The sequence below is a fragment of the Henckelia pumila genome, chromosome 1 (genome assembly GCF_033568475.1).
Source record: "Henckelia pumila isolate YLH828 chromosome 1, ASM3356847v2, whole genome shotgun sequence".
Taxonomy (NCBI): domain Eukaryota; kingdom Viridiplantae; phylum Streptophyta; class Magnoliopsida; order Lamiales; family Gesneriaceae; genus Henckelia; species Henckelia pumila.
In genome coordinates, this window is record NC_133120.1 from 82,240,068 (window position 1) to 82,262,778 (window position 22,711).

The window sequence follows — 22,711 nt, forward strand, 5'->3', positions numbered from 1 at the left end:
ACACAGAAGCAAAATGAAAGCACACACTAAAGGAGGCGCACACAGGAGACCTACATAATCTTTAGGGCTGAGGAATAATAAATATTAGGGTCAAGCAAATGGGCTGGGGAAAATAAGGATATTGGTTGGGCCAAAGCCCAACAGCACCCCAAAGAAGCTTGCATTATATCTTGATATTTGAAGTATCTTGCCTTGAGGACCCGAGCTACAAGAGAGTTTGGATTTTTGATAATCCTCCAAAGTTGTTTCGCCAGGAGAGCCTTATTAAAAACTTCTAGGTGTCTAAAACCAAGACCTCCCATACATTTAGGCAAACATAAAGACTTCCAAGATTTCCAATGAAGACGTCTCCTCCCATCATGCATTTCCCACCAAAAATTTGCACACTCCTTCTCGATAGCCTCACAAACAGCTTTCGGAATATGGAAACATGACATAGCATAAGTAGGGATGGATTGGATAACTGACTTGATTAAAGTTTCTTTTCCTCCAGCCGAAAAGGTTTTATTCTCCCATCCTTTTATTCTTTTAACCACACGCTCAATAAGATAACGGAATTGAAGCGTCTTACTCCGTAGAGAGAATGTCGGCAGTCCCAAATAAATCTCATGTTCCTGTGAAGTGGAAATAGTGAGCTCTGATTTGATCAAATTAACCGTTGTAACATCAGTGTTTGGGCTAAAAGATAAAGAAGATTTCTGAAAATTAATGAGCTGACCCGATGCCTTTTCATATAACCTCAAGCAATTGCGAATACCATGGCATTCCTCAAGAGTGACCTTAAAGAAAATAAGGCTATCATCAGCAAACAAAAGATGAGAGATTGGAGGGCAAGATGTAGCAAGACGGACACCAGAGATCAATTTCCTCACTTCAAAAGAACTGAAAATGGAGGATAATCCTTGAGCACACAATACAAATAGGAATGGAGACAGGGGGTCACCTTGACGCAATCCTCTACTAGGATTCACCTTTCCTATAATCTCGCCATTAAGCCGAAAAGAATAATTAACAGAGCGAACACACCTCATAACTTTTTCCACCCAAGAATGAGCAAAGACGAGTTTCCTCATAATATTTTCCAAAAAATTCCATTCAATCCGATCATATGCCTTACTCATGTCAAGCTTTAAAGCTGCAAATCCTTTTTTCCCCGTCTTCCTACTTCGAATCCAATGCAATGCCTCGAACCCCAGTAAAATATTATCAGTAATCAAGCGGCCTGTGACAAAAGCGCTCTGAAAATCATCAATAGAAAAGTTCATAAAATGACGAAGTCTATTTGTCAGAGCTCTAGCAACAATTTTATAACACACATTGCAAAGGCTAATCGGCCTGAACTCCTTAATTGATAGTCATCGGATTTTTATTTTTCGGGATCAGAGTTACAATGGTGTCGTTCCAGTCAGAGAGATGCACACCGTCATTTAGAATTTCCAAAACAGCAGACGTGACCTCTTTACCAATAATATGCCAATATTTCTAAAAGAAGAATGTGGACATGCCATCTGGTCCTGGAGCTTTATCAGGGTGCATGTCAAATAAAGCTTTTTTGACTTCATCAGCCGAAAACTGAGCACACAGTTGCTGGTTCATCTCCGCATCAATTTTTGTCTCAATATGTTCAGTCACATATTGAAGCTTGTTCCGAAGGATTATTGGATGAGAAAAGATCAGAGAAGTAACTCACCACAATATCAGCCATACATGCTACTCTTATCAAAACACCAGTCACCATGAGAAGATACCAACCCATTGATTAAATTTCGTACCCTCCTAACATCAATAGAGTTAAAAGAATATATTATGTTATAAAATTTTGTTGTTAATCACGCGGAAGATATATTACAAAATAAAAGAACATTAAATAATACGTAAATCTTAATTTTATTCTTAGAATTTAATATACTTGGTATTTATATTTTTTTTTTACATCTTAGTTATTTTGTTATTCCATGAAAAAAAATCGTACATGATTTTATCCATGCTAAAACTTGGGAATAAAATATTTTAAGATGAAAATAAAAAAATTTGTTATGTTATATTTTATTTATATATGATAAAGTATTGTGACAAATTTTAAAAAAAAAAAAAAATTTATTCGTTGACTTACAAAAAGAATTATATTTTAGTTTCTTAAGGTAATATTTTATCATATAAAAGGAAAGATATTATGAGGGCAATCACAACTAAGATATAACCAAAAAAATAAGAAAAAACAACCACCTGCACCAAAGCTTTAACATTAGAAAACAATTTTTAAAAAAAATGGTGTTTTTCTAATTAAATAAGCATAATCCTATTGCATGTATGCCTCAACATATATCCTTATAATTATTTCCTTTTATTGAATTGGTTACTTTAATTACATATACAAATATATTAAAAGTTTCCATTTAATTAACACTATTTCAAATCAATACATACACATTAATTAAAAATTGAATTTTATAATAAGAATTCGAAAAGCTCTTTTTCACTCTTGTAGAATGAATATTGAAAAACAATTCCTTTTATATATATGGATTATAACACATGTAATTAAGTCTGACGCTCAATGAATCTTGCACTCTATGAAGTGTTTTTTCCTGTCGCCACAATAGTCATAGACCAAGTGATTCCTCCTCACATATTTAAGCAACTTATTTTGTTGAGGAGTGAGCTGCCAATATTTGGGGTCATTCCAATAGTACTTTGAAGAATGGCAATCCTGAGGATCAGAAGGTTGATGCACGCACGCATCGAGCCCGAACCCGCGATACTCGGCCACAAAGGGTCCTTGGCTCCAATCAACTGGCCCTAGCCAATCCGTCATATTCCATATGCTTGACTCCACGTGCATCTGTTGCGACGGATAGTTGGCGCCTATCTGTGCCTTAAAGTTATGGTACACCCTTATTGGTATTCCGTCCACAGAGAACACTATGTGGTGTTGGTTCCACAGTATCTCATAAACGTGAAAATCTAGCGTTGGATCGAACCAAAGTGTGAATTGTTGCTCTCTATCTCCATTGTCATTTGCAAACACATTGGTACTCACGATGAATTTCTTCCCATTGCTTCCCAAGAACTCGAAATCGGCCTCGTCGTGTGGGCCTCCTGTTGGTTGCCCGGCTGGGAGCCCCGTAAGCTGCATTAACCATGCATAAATTAAATATATATCATCATAATATATATTCACATATGATATTCATATATTCATCGTACGTAGAAAGTTGTGATTATTCCTTTATCTTTTTTGTTGGGCAACTTCAACTTCATTCTGAAAATTCCGGAACCATATTTCTGGTTTGAATGGAACCCGGCTCCTGCAAACATATATATATAATACATATATATGGACTCATGATCAATATATATACTACTTAATTATCGTTAGATCGATCCATAAACAAATTAATCATGAAAAAAGGCGAAAAGTAGTACCGGAGCGTTCGTCTAGCGAAAGTTGAACTTGTGTTCCATCGCCAACAACCGTGACATGGTCCCTTCCCCAAGTTGGAGAGTAATTTGCATCGAAACGAACTGTATCATCAACGCTAATTGCCAGTGGATTATACAAACAAAGAATAAATAACAAAATTGATGACAAAACTGGAATATTGTTACTGCAGCTATTATTAATGTTCATGAAATAGTACCCCATTATTAACTATTATTAAATTATATATTTTTAAAAATATATGCTCCTGTGGGCGGGGGGGTATGTGTGTGTATATAATATATAGAGAGACGGAGCTAGGCTAGCTCTACGTAGTCAAACATTTATATATGGGCAGTTGACTTCTTTCTATGTATAACGTGATTATCTTATTCTTATATATATATATAATTAAATTGAAAGATGTAACTAATCGCTATGATAAATATTGTTCACCTACAGTCAATGAGTTAGCAAAATTAGAAGCAAATTTGGGAAAGAATGGAATGTAAATCATTAATTACTACTTGAAGATTGCATGTGGGATAATAAGATTTTTGGTACATATATATAAAATATATATGCTATTTACATTAATGCTTTTCCTGATGCGATTTTGATTTTTTATGCGTCACACCATATTTACTGTTCATTAAGATAAAAATATATAGTCATGTGCTTTAAATTTGGTTAACGATTAATGCTGCATTATGAATATTCGTAAATTTTGCAATTAATATAATCAAATAATTTAATTATATTACTTTTTTTCATAGAAAACGTAATCTTTCGAGGTTCTTTGTTCTTCTATCATACCAAGAATTAATGGATGCAGATTATATTGGCTCCAAAAGATGTGTAAGTTAGTGAAGTAGGTGAATTTTTGGTCAGATAGGTCAGAGTTAAATTCTCCCTATCAATTAGCATCTTCTTGGATCAGCCTGTCACACATGGTTTGCCTAGTCTGATTAACCTAGTTAGCGTAATTTACAGGTTATTGTGTTAATCCAGAAGTTTACCCAATGCGTACCGAAAGGTAGCGACTGAGGGTTCCCACATCATAGAAAAAATTGATGCAGATAAAAAAACTAAGGGATGAGAAAAAATATTGAATTTTCGGAATATCAAGTTATGAAAAAATATTAAATTTTATGTAGACCAAAAATATCGACACGGGATGATACGGTCATATACCGAATTTTTCGATATAACGATATGTAATTTAAAATTTTGATATATACCATATAATACCAAAACAATATATAAAAATATATATGTAATATTTTAAACAATAAATTATAAAAAATATTTTTTTTTCTAATATAAAATGGTATATATCAATACCGTATCAAAAGCAGTATACTGTAAAATTTCATTATATGTAAGGAAAATTTCTAAAATGGAGAAAACTCTATTGATGAGCAAAAAGAAATATTTACGGAGCAAATTAAAAGTGAATTCAGGAAATCACCTAATTAAGTAACTTGAAAGAACTAAAGATATTTATATGTTGTGTGTCAACGTCTAACACATATTCTAATATTTCGGTTTATTATTGGTATAAATTTTTTTTATACCGTAATTTTCGATACGGTAAATAATATATGATTTTTGATGTGGTATACTACCACTACAACAAAAAAAAACTAATAAATAAGGGTGAAAAACCGTTGTTAAAGACCCTCTTGTTAAAAGTATGGTAAAAGACAACAGTTTTCACCATTGTCTTTTTCAGCTTAAAAAACCGTTATCGTTTGAGTAAAAAACCGTTGTCGTTTTCTCAAAAGACAACGATGAAAAATTGTTGTCTTTGAATGCACTTTTAGCAACATTACTTTTTATAAAAAAAATCAATTTTAAACATGCAATAGACAACATTTTTTTACTCTTGGCTTTTTTCAAGTATACAATAAACAAAATTTAATATACAATTCTCCAATATTATAAATTGCACAAAATCATAATAAAATTTAATATAAAATTTTTTACTATTACGAATGACTCAAATTAAATTACAAATTACAAAATATTCGAATCCTAATTCTATGCACACTAGCTGAAAAATAATATTTTTTGAGAGGAGAAAATAATATTAGTTATAAACAACGAATCGTCCAAAGAACAAGAATCATAGCCTTCTTTAATCTCCCTTTCAAATCAATCACGAACGACTTCTCATTGAACTAATTTACTACCAACTTAAAAAGAAACGAGAAGAAGAATATCAAAATCAACAAGCATATATACTTAATCCGATGAAAATACCCTTAATTTATAAGCAATAAAAATACCATCAAGAAGTGATGTAGATACAAATGAGCTAGATTATAAACTTTAGAAATGATTTTATAATATGATCAGAATGAAAGAAATATCTGAAAAAGTACGCCAAATGTCAATTTTAAGGAATTCTTCTTCTAATACAGTTGAATTAAGATTGCAAACAAAAAAATGTACATACAAAATTAAAGCACACACATATATAAAGCATATGATTGAATTCATAACATGAAATTGCACAATTTCGAGTGTATTAGAGTTATGGCACTTGTACGCACAGAGACAATTCAAGTGAATGACAGGCACCTAAATCAGCTATGTAAGAACCTAATTTAAGCAAACATAAGACAAATTTGTTCCTCTTAACTACTAATCTAGCTAATTCCACAAGTAAAATTATCATAAACTTGTCACCATATTGAAATGAAACAATCTATATATATGCATGTTCCAGTTTCTAATTAATTAAGTTTCTAGCCAGAAGAAACATGATATACAACTATCTCTAAATTTATGAGGCATATGATCATCTCAAAATATTACCAAATATAATCCTAATATTGGGCAAACTATGGTCATGATATTAGCAAGTGCAAGATTTCAGTTGTTTATGCTAATGTTTTTTAAAACAATATTGTCATATATGGCACCGTTTGGTATACGGTATTACTAATTATATATGTATAACTTATCTCATCTCATATCACGTTCTTCTCGTCATATTATTTATTCAACTATTAATTATTAATTTTACATCAATCAAATCATTAATAATTTATCTTATATCAATCAAATCATTGAATTTAAATTAATATATTACCATTATAAATAATATTATTTATATTTTATTTATTGTTAAAAGAACAAAATGGTCATTTAACATTTCTATATAAAATTTAATCAATCAAATCAAATAAACTATAATCTATCAATCAAATCAAATAATATATTAACTATAATTTTGATTTATTTTTTATTACATTATAATATTACTTATCTATGTATTACTTATCCTATCACTTAAACCAAACGGTGACTATGTCTTCAGTCAGGTGAATAATTTTATAGTAGAAAAAGATTAAAAAAGAAGCAAGACATGAGCGTAATGTAGTGCAGATATGAAAAGAATCTACATAACCATGATGATGCAGCATACTTGGAACCTGCATATAGCATATATATAAAATTTTAATTTATAAACCAAGGAAATTATATCAAAGCGCAACAAGGAAACTTTGCAGCTGAAAATGCAATTGCACTCGTTAATTTACAGCTATTGGGCAGAGATAATGCGTACGTACGTCCACTTATTAGTACTGTTTCTCAAGAGAAAATTAATAATGTACAGAAGAAATTTACTAAGAAAATGATTCCATTAATCCACGTACTTTCAAACTAACTTACTTTACATGTCGTCATGAAATATTCTTTTCCAAGGATTAATGAAATGTATTTATATATATGAAGATATTTTTAAAAACAAATTGTAAAAAACTTGAATTCGATTTAACAGTACTACGTACTAGCTCTTTTCCTTTCATCTATCCGTTATCGTGAGTTTACCGAATGATTTGATCATTTTTTTAGTATTTGAATGGTACTTTGATATTTAACATTTATGATTAATTGCCATAAATTTTATATATATGTAATAATATATTTTCATGCAAAACATTTCGATGCATTAAAATAATATATAATAACTTGCCTTTCTTAATTTCCCCCCTTTTGGCTTTAATTAGTATCATATGCATGGTAATTAAGAAACTATATATATTGGCATACTCCCACTTTAATTTCCTTTTACTCATATATTAAAATTTAAATAGTAGACACAAATTACTAATTAATGTGTCAATGAAAATGCATGATATATGCATCCAAATTAAGGTATTGTTTGTGAGAGCTTCTAGCTATGAAGCACTTCTTAGTTTTTCCTTAACAAAATTTTGAAAATTTGTGAAATTTTGTTAAAAATAAGCTGATAAGTGCTTCCTAAAAGCTCTCTCAAACACTGCCTAAGTCTTGCACTCTATGAAGTGTCTGCTCTTGTCTGCACAATAGTCATAGACCATGTGAATCTTTCTCACACGTTCAAGAACCCCTTGCTGCACAGGACTCAGTTGCCAATATTTAGGCGTATTCCAAAAATATTTAGGAGAATGGCATCCCTGAGGATCAGAAGGGTTATGCTCGCACCCCGCGAGCCCGAATTCGCGGTAGCTGGCCACAAAAGGTGCTTGGCTCCAATCAACTGGCCCTAGCCAGTTTGTATAATTCCATATGCTTGCTTGCACGTGCATCGGCTCCGTAGGATAATTCACCCCAAGCCGTGCCTTCAAATTCGGGAACACCCTTATTGGTACTTTGTCCACAGAGAAGAGAATTTGGTGTTGGTTCCACAGAATCTCATAAGTGTGAAAATCTTGCGTTGGATCGAACCATAGTGAGAATTGTTGTTCTCTATATCCAGTGTCATTTGCAAACACATTTGTACTTAGCATGAATGGCTTACCATTGCCTCCCACGAACTCGATATCGATCTCACCTTGTATTCCAATAGCTTTGCCTATGGGGACCGAATTCAGCTGCAACGAAACTAGCATGCATGCATATTTTATTCAATCAGTACTTTGTCTTCATGACTTCATCGATCATATCTCACATATATATTTCATTAATATATATAGATATATACTTATACTACATGTATTTATCGATACATACATAGAAAGTTACGATTATTCCCGAGTCTCTTTTGTTTGGCATCATCATCTTTATTCCAAAATATCCAGAATCATAGTCCTTCTTTGAATGGAATCCTGCTCCTGCATGCATGCAATGTGAGGATCGGAGACACATGCATGAATCGAAATTCAGTAATCACTTCTTTTTAGAGACTGCAAACATTCGTTTAATATCATTATATATTCACAAACAAGTGATGAAATGAGGTGAAAAATACTAAACCCGAGTGTTCATAAGGTCGTCGACGACGATATGGTTGCCTCCCCAAGTGGGAGTGTAATTCACGTCGAAATCATCCATGCTAACTGTTAATGGATTATACAAACTAAGAATGAACAAAATGGCTGACAAATTAACTTGAACATTGCTCCTATTATTGATGAAATACCCCATTAAATTGTGCTTTTTAACCAATACACTTGAATTTTGTTGTGGCAGGTATAGTGGTATTTATACATAAATACATATAGAGACGGAGGCTCTACGTACGTGGTCAAAGATTTCATGCATGCATTTATATATAATATATGGGCAGTAGATCGTATAACATAACATGATTAACTTGTATGATTTTTTAATTAACTTAAGGATGTAACTAATTACCATGATGTACACTCATATTCGATGAGTTAATTAGCACTATCAAATGAATCGAACTATACAAAGTTGTTCGATGTTGGTCAAGATTAACCATTCAGAAGCAAATTCACGATATAGTTTTTATATACGATTTGGGCAAGAGTAGAATTCAAGGGTACTACAAGATTAGAAAATGATATATGTACGATGAATATTACTCATATGATTACATATTATATTTGAAATTACAAAATTATCTCAATAAAGAGATCTTTTAATTTATTAGAATATTTGAGATATTTTTGTAATTTCAAAATTAATATTTAACAATGTGTATAACCTTCATTATACATATGACATAACTCGCAATGTAAGGAAATAAGAGTTACACATAAACAGTTTGAGGTGTTGTCACAAGATGTTGACAACACCTACTATAATACCTTGAGTAATTTGCAGCAGAATATAAGTTAAGCGTGTATAAAATAAATAAGCAACCAAATAAATAGACTCAATTGAATTAAGCAAGAGTATAAATACTCTTGTAGCGCCTCAGGGCAAACTTCACTAAAAAACTTTCACAGAGTGTTACAAACCCTAACACTAGTGACTATTGTAAAAATCAATTTCTCAAGACAAGTGAGAAAATAAATAATAAAGTTTCTCCTAAAAAGCATTCTATATGAAATAGAATAATAAAAAAACAGAATAAGGAGAAAAACTCTTGAAGCCAAAACACGTGAGTAGCACACTTCTTCGATCAACAATCTCCGAATTGTTCTTCACGGCTTCAAGCACTATGTTCAACCGTCAAGCTCCAGCCGTTCTATGAACGTATTCTTTTGCTTTTGAAAACTCACGGTCTCTCGATGATCGATACCTCCCTTGTAGGCGTATGTCATCAATAAATAGAGCAAGAGTCCTTCTTTAGAATGTTTCCTTGTAGGCGCAGGACTCTAGATCTTGATCAAGGCAAATCTACACAATAAAGAATTAAATCAATAGATATTAGATAACATAATATTCTGATAACTTTAATTAAATCAAGTTATTCAAGGAATTAAATAACTTCATGTCCAAGAAAGGCAAAAGATAATTAATAAAATCTTTTTCAAAATAGGATGATTTTAAGGAATAAAATATTCCTTTCAATCTCCCCATTTTTGCCTTTTTGGACAAAACACAACTAAACTCCCCCTTAATCAAAACTCCCCCTGAATAGATTCTCCTCCTAAGTATAAGCAGAGGTGTTGTCACAATGACATCTCAAAATTAATACGAAACATCAGTGATAAACAAAAAAGGTTTTGATTAGGGACAGAGCAAAAACAGAGCAATTAAAACTTAACCTAAGAGAAACAAATAAACTAGGAAAACCAAAAACTAAAAATTAGAAAACCAAACTGTAAGGCCCGAGATTATTTAATTTTAATCCGAGAATATTTAATTTGAGAATTTTTGGAGTTTAGATTTAAATTCTAATATTCTTAAATTATTTAGGATTGAAATTGAATTAAAAAGAAGTTTCAAGGGCCAATTTGCAAATAGTGAAGAAATGAGGGGTCAACGTGCAATTTTTATAGCTAGTGGAGGACACTTGTCTACACATGAATATGAACGTGTATTGTAAGCATTTTGAATCAGAATTATCAATTCCTTCAGCCCAAAATCGAGAACATCATCTTCTACCTTGGAATTTTGTCATCCAAGTTAAATATTTCAAGATCCGTGCATCCGAATTAAATTCCGGGCATAGTTCCGTGATCCTTGAAAGAAGAGCTTCAATTTGGTGTAAATATCTTTATGATTCAGTATATTTCGAAATTGTGTGTGTGAAGAACTCAGAATTTGAGTATGGATTTATGTTCTTGAGATTCTATGTGTTGTATTATCGCAATCGGGTCGAAGATTGGATGTCGTTTCTATTTCTTATGAATTTTTCAGAATGTATTTCGAAATGGTAGCTGCTGATATGCTGGTATATTGATGTATTTTGGCTGGTATATCATGTATTTGAAGTAGATGTGAATGATAGATTGGTTGGATTTCAGTTTCGGTTACCGATTGTACCATTACGCCGTCGGTTTGAAAAATGATCAAGTTTGAGTCTAGATTGTTTGAGCTGAGTATTATGTGAGTTCTTGCTGATGTTCTTAGACATGTTTGATGTATTTTCAGATTGAAAACAGGGGACTTCAAGTTAAGAATCACAACTTCGAAACCAATCGACGGAAGAACAAGGTTTGTGACTTGTTAGCCTTGAAGATTGAGAAGAGAATGAGCAGATTTTGATTGTGTTCTTGTTGTGCAGCTATATCAGATTTGAAGAGCTTTGAAACCAAGTTTGAAAGGTATAAGACAACCTTCCTGTTGTGGGGACCTCGGGTGCTAATCTCATCTTAAAGGGCGATTAATAACAAGAAATATTCAATCAGAAAATTAATCTGCTTAAAAATCAAATAAATAATACAGAACATTTGGCGACGCAAAAACACGTCGCAAAAGATCAACAAAATTTTTTTTTTTAGTAGACCTTGACGCGCGGGTGCGCCTCATGTGGCGCGGGCGCGCATAGGGCTTGGGCCAAGGCACCCAAGGTGCCTTGGTTAGGCGCGGCCGCGCCTCTGGGCTGGGCAGGCGCGCCTGGCCCTCTGATTTGGCTTCCAAAGAGCTGAAAAATGGTTCCTTTGCCCCTGTTTTGAATCTCAAACAACATCTAACTTATAAAGCATGAATTCAACATCAAAATCTAGAAGAAAACATGCAAATCCATGAACTAATCAAGCAACTAAACATGGAACTTGACATACAACCCATAAGATCTTACATTCTCTTGTTTTTGACAAACATACATATCTATATGCTCAAATGTTCTTATTCTTGCCAAACATACAAGTCTTTATATGCAAATGTTTATAACAAAACATACACAAGATCTAGATACAAAGGTTGACAACAACTCTACTTCTTATACCCGAAATCACCACATGCTAATCTTGATCTCGTTTTTCTTACAACCTTCTTTGTCCTGTGCTCGCCCCATCTATTCCCATGCACACATACAAACATAGAAATAGCCGGATATCTCCGGTGAGAATTGAATCCCAGTATAAAACAACTAGATCATGCACAACATATAGTTCAAAGAAATACTCATATAAACATCTCAACAAGCATTAAACCAATCTATTGCAATGCATGATTTTAAAAATCTGCTATCAAGTTCTATATCAGTTCTTGGGATCCCGGGGAAGAAGAACACAACAAATCTCCCACCTACTCTCCCTTTCGGGGTGGCGTTGAGCTCTTTTCCCGGACTTTGGCATACTATATCAAGTTTCTAACCATAGGAGTTGATCTATCTCCTAGGTTCCTTTATATATATCCAAACGTCCGTATTCTTTTGGCGAATCTGCCATTTCAAATCTCAAAAGGTTGTTGGCTCAAGATGAATGCATCAAAATCTAGAAGCATAAGAGTAAAAGCCAACTAATAACAAGCTAAGTCAAACAAGCAAGTAAATGTGCAAATACAACACATATAAGCACATAGTATGTGGTTTTGAAAGGGCATTCAAGCAAAATCTCTTGAATGTACAAGCCCTTATTCAAAGGTTGTCTTATACCTTTCAAACTTGGTTTCAAAGCTCTTCAAATCTGATATAGCTGCACAACAAGAACACAATCAAAATCTGCTCATTCTCTTCTCAATCTTCAAGGCTAACAAGTCACAAACCTTGTTCTTCCGTCGATTGGTTTCGAAGTCGTGATTCTTAACTTGAAGTCCCCTGTTTTCAATCTGAAAATACATCAAACATGTCTAAGAACATCAGCAAGAACTCACATAATACTCAGCTCAAACAATCTAGACTCAAACTTGATCATTTTTCAAACCGACGGCGTAACGGTACGGAATCGGTAACCGAAACTGAAATCCAACCAATCTATCATTCATATCTACTTCAAATACATGATATACCAGCCAAAGTACATCAATATACCAGCATATCAGCAGCTACCATTTCGAAATACATTCTGAAAAATTCATAAGAAATAGAAACGGCATCCAATCTTCGACCTGATTGCGATAATACAACACATAGAATCTCAAGAACATAAATCCATACTCAAATTCTGAGTTCTTCACACACACAATTTCAAAATATACTGAATCATAAAGATACTTACACCAAATTGAATCTCTTCTTTCAAGGATCACGGAACTATCCCGGAATTTAATTCGGATGCACGGATCTTGAAATATTTAACTTGGAAGACAAAATTCCAAGGTAGAAGATGATGTTCTCGATTTTGGGCTGAAGGAATTGATAATTCTGATTCAAAATGCTTACAATACATGTTCATATTCATGTGTAGACAAGTGTCCTCCACTAGCTATAAAAATTGCACTTTGACCCCTCATTTCTTCACTATTTGCAAATTGGTCCTTGAAACTTCTTTTTAATTCAATTTCAATCCTAAATAATTTAAAAATATTAGAATTTAAATCTAAACTCCAAAAATTCTCAAATTAAATATTCTCGGATTAAAATTAAATAATCTCGGGCCTTACAATTCTCCCCCTCTAAGATATGATTTCGTCCTCGAAATCGCATGCAGTCTATACGCATATAAGATAAGGAAATAACAGAAATACTGAATAAGAACTCACATCAGTGAAATAGGTCTGGAAAGCGTTGTCTCATATCTGATTCGACTTCCCAAGTTGATTCTTCAACTCCATGTCTACTCCACTGAACTTTCACAAGAGGAATAGTCTTGTTTCTGAGTTGTTTCTCTTTCTGATCAAGTATTTGTATCGGCTTCTCAAAGTAACTCAGAGTCTCATCTAATTCTGCTTCATCTGGCTGGAGAACATGAGAAATATCAGGCTGATATTTCCGCAGCATAGAAACATGAAATACATCATGTATTCCAGAAAGAGCTGGAGGAAGAGCAAGTCTATAGGCAAGATTGCCTATCTTCTCGAGAATTTCGTAAGGACCGATAAATCATGGAGATAATTTCCCTCTCTTGCCAAATCTGACAGTGCCTCTGAAAGGTGAAATCTTCAAGAATACTCTGTTCCCTGTTCAAAACACAAAGGCCTGCGTCGAACATTTGCATATTTGGCATGTCTATCTTGTGCTGTTTTCATTCTTTTCTGAATCAGTCTTACTTTCTCGATCATCTCTCGAATCATATCTGGCCCAATATCAGGTGTTTCTGTGATATCATCCCAATAAAGAGGAGATCTGCACTTCTTTCCGTACAATGCTTCAAATGGAGCCATCTCGATACTAGTCTGGTAGCTGTTATTGTACGAGAACTCCACAAGTGGTAATGAATCTTGCCAACTAGTGCCAAAATCTAGCACTACAGCTCTAAGCATATCCTCGAGTGTCTGGATAGTCCGCTCTGACTGTCCGTCAGTCTGAGGATGATATGCAGTACTCAAATGCAATCGAGTACCAAGAGCTTGTTGCAAGCTGTGCCAAAAGTGCGATGTAAATCTAGGGTCTCGATCTGAAACGATAGATTTAGGCACACCATGTAATCTTACCACTTCTCTGACATAAATCTCTGCCATCTAGTCGTGTCTATATGTCATTCTGTACGGAATAAAACATGCTGATTTCGTCAATCTGTCGATAACTACCCAAACAGCATCACAACCTCTGGATGAACGTGGTAGCTTCGTAACGAAATCCATAGAAATATGATCCCACTTCCATTTTGGAATAGGTAAGCTATGCAATAAACCACCTGGTTTCTTTCTTTCGGCCTTTACCTGCTGACAATTCAGACAACGAGATACAAACTCTGTAACATCAGATTTCATCTGTTTCCACCAATATTGAGTTTTCAAATCATTGTACATTTTTCTGCCACCAGGATGAACACTGTATCTGCTGCAATGAGCCTCTTTCAATATCTGCTGTTTCAAATCTGAAATATCTGGAACAACAAGTCTGTTATTCACATATAAAACACCATCTACACTAACCTTGTATTCAGACTGATGCCCTGATCTGACCATGTCAACGGACTTCTGAATACTCTGATCATTTCTCTGTGCTTCTTTGATTCTAACCAACAATTCTGGCTCAGCTTGAAGTGCACAAATTCTGATAAACTTCATATTTGTTTCAAATATCAATCCAGAAACACAGCAATCTTCTACCAATTTAGTGATACCTATCGTAGATAAGGATAAGGCACATACCTTTCTACTCAAGGCATCTGCAGCTGCATTGGACTTTCCCGGATAATATTTAATCTCACAGTCAAAATCTTTCAGTAAATCTAACCATCTTCGTTGCTTCATATTCAGTTCAGACTGTGAAAATAGATATTTTAAACTTTTATGGTCAGAATAAATCTCAAATTTCTCACCGTATAGATAATGTCGCCATATCTTCAATGCAAATACGATGGCTGCAAGTTCCAGGTCGTGGATAGGATATCTGGTTTCGTGTGGTTTCAGCTGTCTCAAGGCATAAGCAATGACATGTCCTCGCTGCATAAGCACACAACCTAATCCCCTGTGAGAAGCATCACAATATACAGTAAAATCACCAGTACCTGAAGGAATAGTCAAGACTGGTGCACTCGTCAATCTCTTCTTCAACTCAAGGAAACTGGCTTCACATGCTTCAGTCCAGACATACGGTGCATTCTTCTGAGTCAACTGAGTAATAGGCTTGGCAATACTGGAGAAATCTTTAATAAATCTGCGATAATAACTTGTTAAGCCCATAAAACTTCGTATCTCTGGTACAGATGTCGGTCTAGGCCAACTGATCACAGCTTCAACCTTGCTAGGATCAATAGAAATCCCATCTCTGGATATAATATGCCCAAGGAAGACCACTTTCTTCAACCAGAATTCACACTTTGACAGTTTGGCATACAAATTTTCTGTTCTCAAAGTCTTTAAAATAATTTTGAGATGCTCGGCATGATCACACAGATTCTTAGAATAAATCAGAATATCGTCAATAAAGATAATAACAAAGTCATCGAGATATTTCTGAAATACTCTATTTATAAGACCCATAAATACTGTTGGAGCATTCGTCAGACCAAACGGCATAACAATAAACTCAAAATGACCATACCTCGTTCTGAATGCGGTCTTCGGTATATCTTCATCCCGAACTCTCAACTGATGATATCCGGACCTTAAATCAATCTTGGAATACACTGAGGAACCCTGAAACTGGTCAAACAAATCATCTATTCTAGGCAATGGATATTTATTCTTTACCGTCGCTTTGTTCAATTTCCGGTAGTCAATGCAAAGTCTCATTGAACTGTCTTTCTTTCGTACAAATAGAACCGGAGCGCCCCAGGGTGAAACACTCGGTCTAATGTACCCTTTTGCTAAAAGATCTTCAAGTTGGTCTTTTAATTCTCTCAACTCAATTGGTGCCATTCTGTAAGGTGTTTTAGAAATCGGTAACGTACCTGGCATCAATTCAATACTGAAGTCTATCTCCCGAGTTGGAGGTAATCCTGGAATTTCGTTTGGAAAGACATCAGCAAACTCACTAACCACTGGCAGATCTGCCAATTCTGGGCTAGTTTTCAACACATCTACTGCATAAACAAGGAATCCCTCTGCCCCTTTCTGCAATAAACGAGTCATAGATAGAACTGATATCAAAGGTATTCGAGATCTCGAACCTTTACCATAGAATTTCCATTCCCCTGCCATTTTTGGCCTGAATTTCACAACTTTCTGAAAACAGTCTACGGTAGCCCTGTACTTGGTTAACATATCGATTCCGATAATGCAATCAAAGTCTGACAACTCAAGCACAATACAATCTATTTCTATCACATTACCTTCAAACTGTAGTATACAATTTCTGACAGATTTCACTGATACTATACCGCTCCCCAAAGGTGAAGATATAGATACTACAGCAGATAATGACTCAACAGGAAATGCATGTGATATAGCAAATTGTTCAGATATAAACGTATGGGATGCACCTGTATCTATGAGCACATAAGTAGGATAACCACAGAGAGTACAGTTACCTGCTATAACGTCGTCAGGTGCTGCCTGAGCCTGCTCTTCAGTCAAGGCAAAGACTCGAGCCTGTTTTCTTGGAGGTTGATTCATTGCTTGACTACCTCCTGCTCTATTCTGTTGCTGAGGCTGTGTCTGGAAGGAGTGTACAGTAGATGCTTGCCTTTCAGGCTGAGCCACTGATCGTGATGACCCCGCACCTTGAGACCTCACAAGACCACGCTGTGGACACACCTTGGCAAAATGTCCTGACTGATGGCATATGTTGCAATTCCCAGACACACCTCTGCACTGATCACTAGGATGTCTTCCTCCACATTTGTTGCAATACATTCCTGTATAGCCTGAACTCTGTCCAGCACTACTCTGTCTTGGCCCACTAGAGCTGGATGAACCACTTCCTGACTTCTTAAACTGCTTTCCTTTTGCTTTCAGATAATCTTTCTTACCATCGCTGCTGCTACCTCCCTCAAATCTAGGAGATGATTGCTGAAACTGAGCTGGGGGTTGTGGTTTTCGTTGATACTGTGCAACAAACGATGCTCCTCTCTGTTTAATCAAACCAGCCTCCGCTCCCTTTGCTCTATCAAGTGCATCAGCAAAGTTATTCGGCCTCCCAGAGTTCACAAGGGTAAAGACATCTGGATTCAGTCCATTGATGAACTGATCAGCTTTGGCCTCTTCACTTCCAGCTACATGTGGAGCAAACTTTAGCAATGTGGAGAACTTGGCAACATACTCTTCTATATTCAGATTCCCCTGTTTCAGATTTGCAAACTCTGCACCCTTGTCCTTTCTGTACGACACTGAAAAGAAACGTTGATAAAATTCTTTTGTAAATACTTTCCAAGTGATAGGTGTACCTCGATTTTCAAGAGCTCTCTTGGTTGTTATCCACCAACTCTTGGCAACCTCATGTAGTTGGTGCCCAATCAGTCTGACTCTTCTGTCATCTGCATAATCTAGGGAATCAAACAACATTTCCATATCCTCTAACCAGCCTTCACATTCAACTGAGTTCTCGGTTCCTTTCAAAGTAGGCGGCTTGAAGGATTGAAATCTTTTCAGTAAAGTCTCCATAGGTGTTGCTGTAACATCCATTGGATCATTGGATGTACTGCCCTGTTCTGGTCTAGGAGCTTCTGCGGCCTGTAGTACATCTGCCTGTTCTGGCGGAGGAACGACCAATGTTTGTCTAGTAACCGGCGTTTGACGAGGAGGCATATCTGATATTCAAAAGGATTAGCACACAAAAGTATCAATATATCAGACTCACCCATTCTGTTTCAGTCCCCATCTGATTAGCATTTTCATGTCTTCTCTAGAGATCAAGTTCTGATCCAAAACTGGTTCTAATTCATTCTCAAATATTACATGCTTGATAAAGCAATAAATCATGCTTAATAGGGCTCGGGCCAAGGCACCCAAGGTGCCTTGGTTAGGCGCGGCCGCGCCTCTGGGCTGGGCGGGCGCGCCTGGCCCTCTGATTTGGCTTCCAAAGAGCTGAAAAATGGTTCCTTTGCCCCTGTTTTGAATCTCAAACAACATCTAACTTATAAAGCATGAATTCAACATCAAAATCTAGAAGAAAACATGAAAATCCATGAACTAATCAAGCAACTAAACATGGAACTTGACATACAACCCATAAGATCTTACATTCTCTTGTTTTTGACAAACATACATATCTATATGCTCAAATGTTCTTATTCTTGCCAAAAATACAAGTCTTTATGTGCAAATGTTTATAACAAAACATACACAAGATCTAGATACAAAGGTTGACAACAACTCTACTTCTTATACCCGAGGTCCCCACACAAACACTAAAAATTAGAATTGATTGCTCTCGGAAGCCTCATCAATGTCTTCTCCCCCTTTTTGTTCAGAAGGGCCAGGTCCCCTTAAAAGAGACTCATAGTGAGCCTTTAACCCTTTGTAATATGCAAGGTCAGCCTGAGCTTGTGCAATCTTCTGTTGAGCATGCACCAATTGAGCTTGAATAAACGTTGAATCAACAGCTTGAGCAGCAGAAGGGGGCACAAAAATAGTAGTGGCAGAAGGGGTGTTGGCCACACCTGCCACAACACCTGCGGCAACATCTGACTCAGACCAAGGAAGATCAATTGTCTTGTTTCCTTTGAGTAGAGCAGGTGCAATTTTCATCAACTCCCCAGGCTCAGTAAGTACTTCATCATCATCTTTCTCAATTTCTTGAGACAACAGCATAGAATAGATCAAAGATGGATAAGGAAGCTTCAAGGTAGGTTGAGCACAATCTGCAAATCCCATTACAGTGTCAAAAACAAGTCTTCCATAGTTGAAACTTGCGCCTGTGCCAATGGCATAAAGGACAGGAGTCTGGTTCTTTGTCACAACTGTAGAATTTCCGGAGGGAGTCCATGTCTTCACAGCAGTTTTGTGGAGAACAGAGTAGAAAGATGTGAGCTTGGCAGCCTGCAACTTCTTAGGATGGGAGGGAAAAATAGTGACTTGACCACCTGTAATGACAGAGGTCATCTCATCCATAGACGGAAGTGCAGCATCATCAACAGTCAGAGTATGAAGGAAACCATTTATCATGGCAGGACTAAATGCAAAAATCTGTCCTCGCACATACACCTTTCCATACTTGACAAATCTTGGATCCTTCACAGCTTCAGTGAGATTGCAGTAGAATTCTCGAACAATTTCCCTGCAATATGGACCAGCAGTAGAGACAGTGGCCAGTAGATTTCTCACTTCAAAGAATCTGACGAAGTTTTGAGCTTCATAGCTCTCGACATCAATGTTACGCTCCTCAAGGAATTCACGATCAGAGTACTGATCCCAGCAGTCAGCAATTTCCTTTGAATAAAAAGCAGAGGAATAGGAGGAATTTACCTGGTACTCTTCTCCTAAGGTGTTGTCCAGGGTGTCGGCAACACCTTCCTCAGCACCTTCTGCTTCTTCTTCTTCAGAGTCACCAGAATCTGACTCTTCTTCCAACTCATCCTCAGCATCTGAATCCTCACTTGAAGTTGAGCTGAAACTCTCAGAAGGTTTAGGGCGATTTTTAGCATATTCCTGAGCATCTCTTCATCAGGTTCATCATCCGATTCCTGAACAGGGGCAGTAGGAGAGGATATAGGCTTTTTGCCGTGGGCCTTCTTCATCTTAGCCATGAACTGGGCTATGGAAATCTCCTCATCATCAGATGGCACAAGAGGAGCAGTAGAAGATGGTCCCTCAGAAACTGGAATAGAAGTAGGAGCTACTTTTTCAGCAGAAACAGATGGAGTCTCTGATTCAGTGGATTCACTGTCAGAGGATGAACTTCCTTTAGATTTTTCTTCAGATTCAAATGGGACGGAGATGGTTGGAACTGAGGGTTCCATTGCACTTGCTTTTCCCCTCTTTCGATGCACCAGTTTGTAATCTTCATCATCACTTGCATCTCCTGAAGAAAACTCTGTATCTAGCATAGAAGGCCTTGATGATTGACCCTTTCCACGGAAACACTTTGAGGCAGTGTAATCTGGATTATATCCAGCTTGTCTCTTCGATCATCGGGTCAAGGGTTTCGATGGAAACACCCTGTTCAGCACACTCATGTCCGGCATATTTTCCACGTCGATGGCATTACCAGGCTCTCCTGGAGCGATGGAGTCCAGAGGCACTGGTTCCTCAGCAACCGGAACAATAGCTTGTTCAACCACGGGGTGTGGTGATGTAGGTGCTGTGACACCTTCCGCAGCATCTTCATTGTAACCCATTTCAGAACGAATATCTTGAGAGAAGCAGGACACAATAACACAGAGAAGATGAGGGAACGCGGGATGAAAATAGAGAGAAAAAGTGTTCCCAAAATAAGATAAAATCCCAGATAAATAAACCCTCAAACCTTTTCTATTCTAACTCGGATTCTGAGTAGGCCCCAACGGTAACAAAGTGAGAAACGGTAACAAATCTGTTTTAAATTAGGCAATAAATCCCATTGATTTCCTCCGATAATCTTGGCCAAATATTTTACCAAATATTTCCAATTTTAACTCCTCATCAGATTTTAACTCCACTGAAACAAAGTCCAATCACTTTTAAATTCAAAAATTCAGAGGATAGGGCACAATTCAAAATTTTTGTTAGATCGGAATTTATAACCTTTCAGCCAAAGATATTCACAAAATAAAATATGAATGTCCTAATTATGTCTAAAACAGAATGTGACATAAAATTAAAATGCAATTAGATGTGCAAATATATGTTGACAAATGAGGTGTTATCCACGATGTTGGCAACATCTCCCAGCAACACTTCAGGATTCAGAAAATTTTAATTTCCTATATCATTATTATTGCAGAAGTGGTAGCCTGCACACTAAAGGAACGATCTTCAAATGGACCCCTCTAAGTAGCTTTTTCCATTTGCTTCTGACTATCAATCAAATTTGATGATTGACTTATTTCAAGCTTAATTATTCTTTTGACATTCTGAATTTGAAAAGTCACTTTCATTTGGGACAAGATCATGGTATACACGAACGTCCCTCCACTACTTCATGACTTAATCAGAACTTTTCTTCAATTAATTTATATTAAGCTGTAAAATGATTTGCACAGAATCCTGAGTGAAAACTAGTCAGTGGTTACAAAGTATCCATCACATCACAAAACAAAATGAATGCATGAATGCAGAGATGCCTAAGATCCTAAAAATGCACATGCATGAAAAGGTGTTGTCACAGGGTGTTGGCAACACTCCTGACAACATCTCGATCCTGTCTATAATGCACACATACTGAGAGATTTTCTTAGGCTGGAAAATCTCTCAAAATCCAAAGCTTTTGTGAATATATCAGCTAATTGGTTATTAGTTCCAACAAACTCAATTAAGATCATGCTTTTCTCGACCAAATCTCGAATGAAGTGATGTCTAATGTCAATGTGTTTGGTTCGAGAGTGTTGTACTGGATTTTTGGATATATCAATGGCACTAGAATTATCACAGTACACAATAGGAGTATCACTCTTAACACCATAATCATTTAGCATTTGATTCATCCATAGGAGTTGAGAGCAACAGCTACCTACAGCAACATATTCAGACTCGGCAGTAGACAAAGAGACACAATTTTGTTTCTTGCTGTACCATGACACTAAATTATTTCCCAAATAAAAACATCCTCCCGAAGTGCTCTTTCTCTCATCTAAATCCCCAGCCCAATCAGCATCACTAAATCCTATCAAATTTGAATTGGTTTCTTTAGTGTACCACAAACCCAAATTCATGGTTCCTGCCACATATTTCAGTATACGTTTAACGGCCTTTAGGTGAGTAATTTTTGGGTTAGACTGGTATCTAGCACATAGACAAACACTATACATGATATCAGGTCTAGTAGCACTTAAATATAAAAGACTACCAATCATGCTTCTGTAGAGGGTGTTGTCAACATCTTCGGCAACATCCTCCCTTGACAGCTTTTTATTAGACCCCATAGGTGTGCGCATGTGTTTAGTGTTATCATTCAGAAACTTTTTCACCAGATTTTTAGCATACTTTCTTTGACTCAAAAATATACCATCATGCATTTGTTTTACTTGTAATCCCAAAAAGTAAGTTAACTCACCAACCATGCTCATCTCAAATGTAGAGGACATGCAC

At 36.0% G+C, this 22,711-nt stretch overlaps 1 protein-coding gene across 1 annotated transcript; it reads right to left on the bottom strand.

The window, feature by feature from the left end:
- Positions 1-2,554: 2,554 nt before the first annotated feature.
- Positions 2,555-3,646, bottom strand: LOC140866394 (xyloglucan endotransglucosylase/hydrolase protein 2-like). Its single transcript, XM_073271376.1, has 3 exons — positions 3,427-3,646; positions 3,208-3,308; positions 2,555-3,130 (listed from the first exon to the last, which is right to left on the bottom strand). Exons 1-3 carry the CDS (start codon positions 3,644-3,646, stop codon positions 2,555-2,557), a joined length of 897 nt encoding a protein of 298 aa, XP_073127477.1.
- Between the last annotated feature and the right edge of the window lie 19,065 nt (positions 3,647-22,711).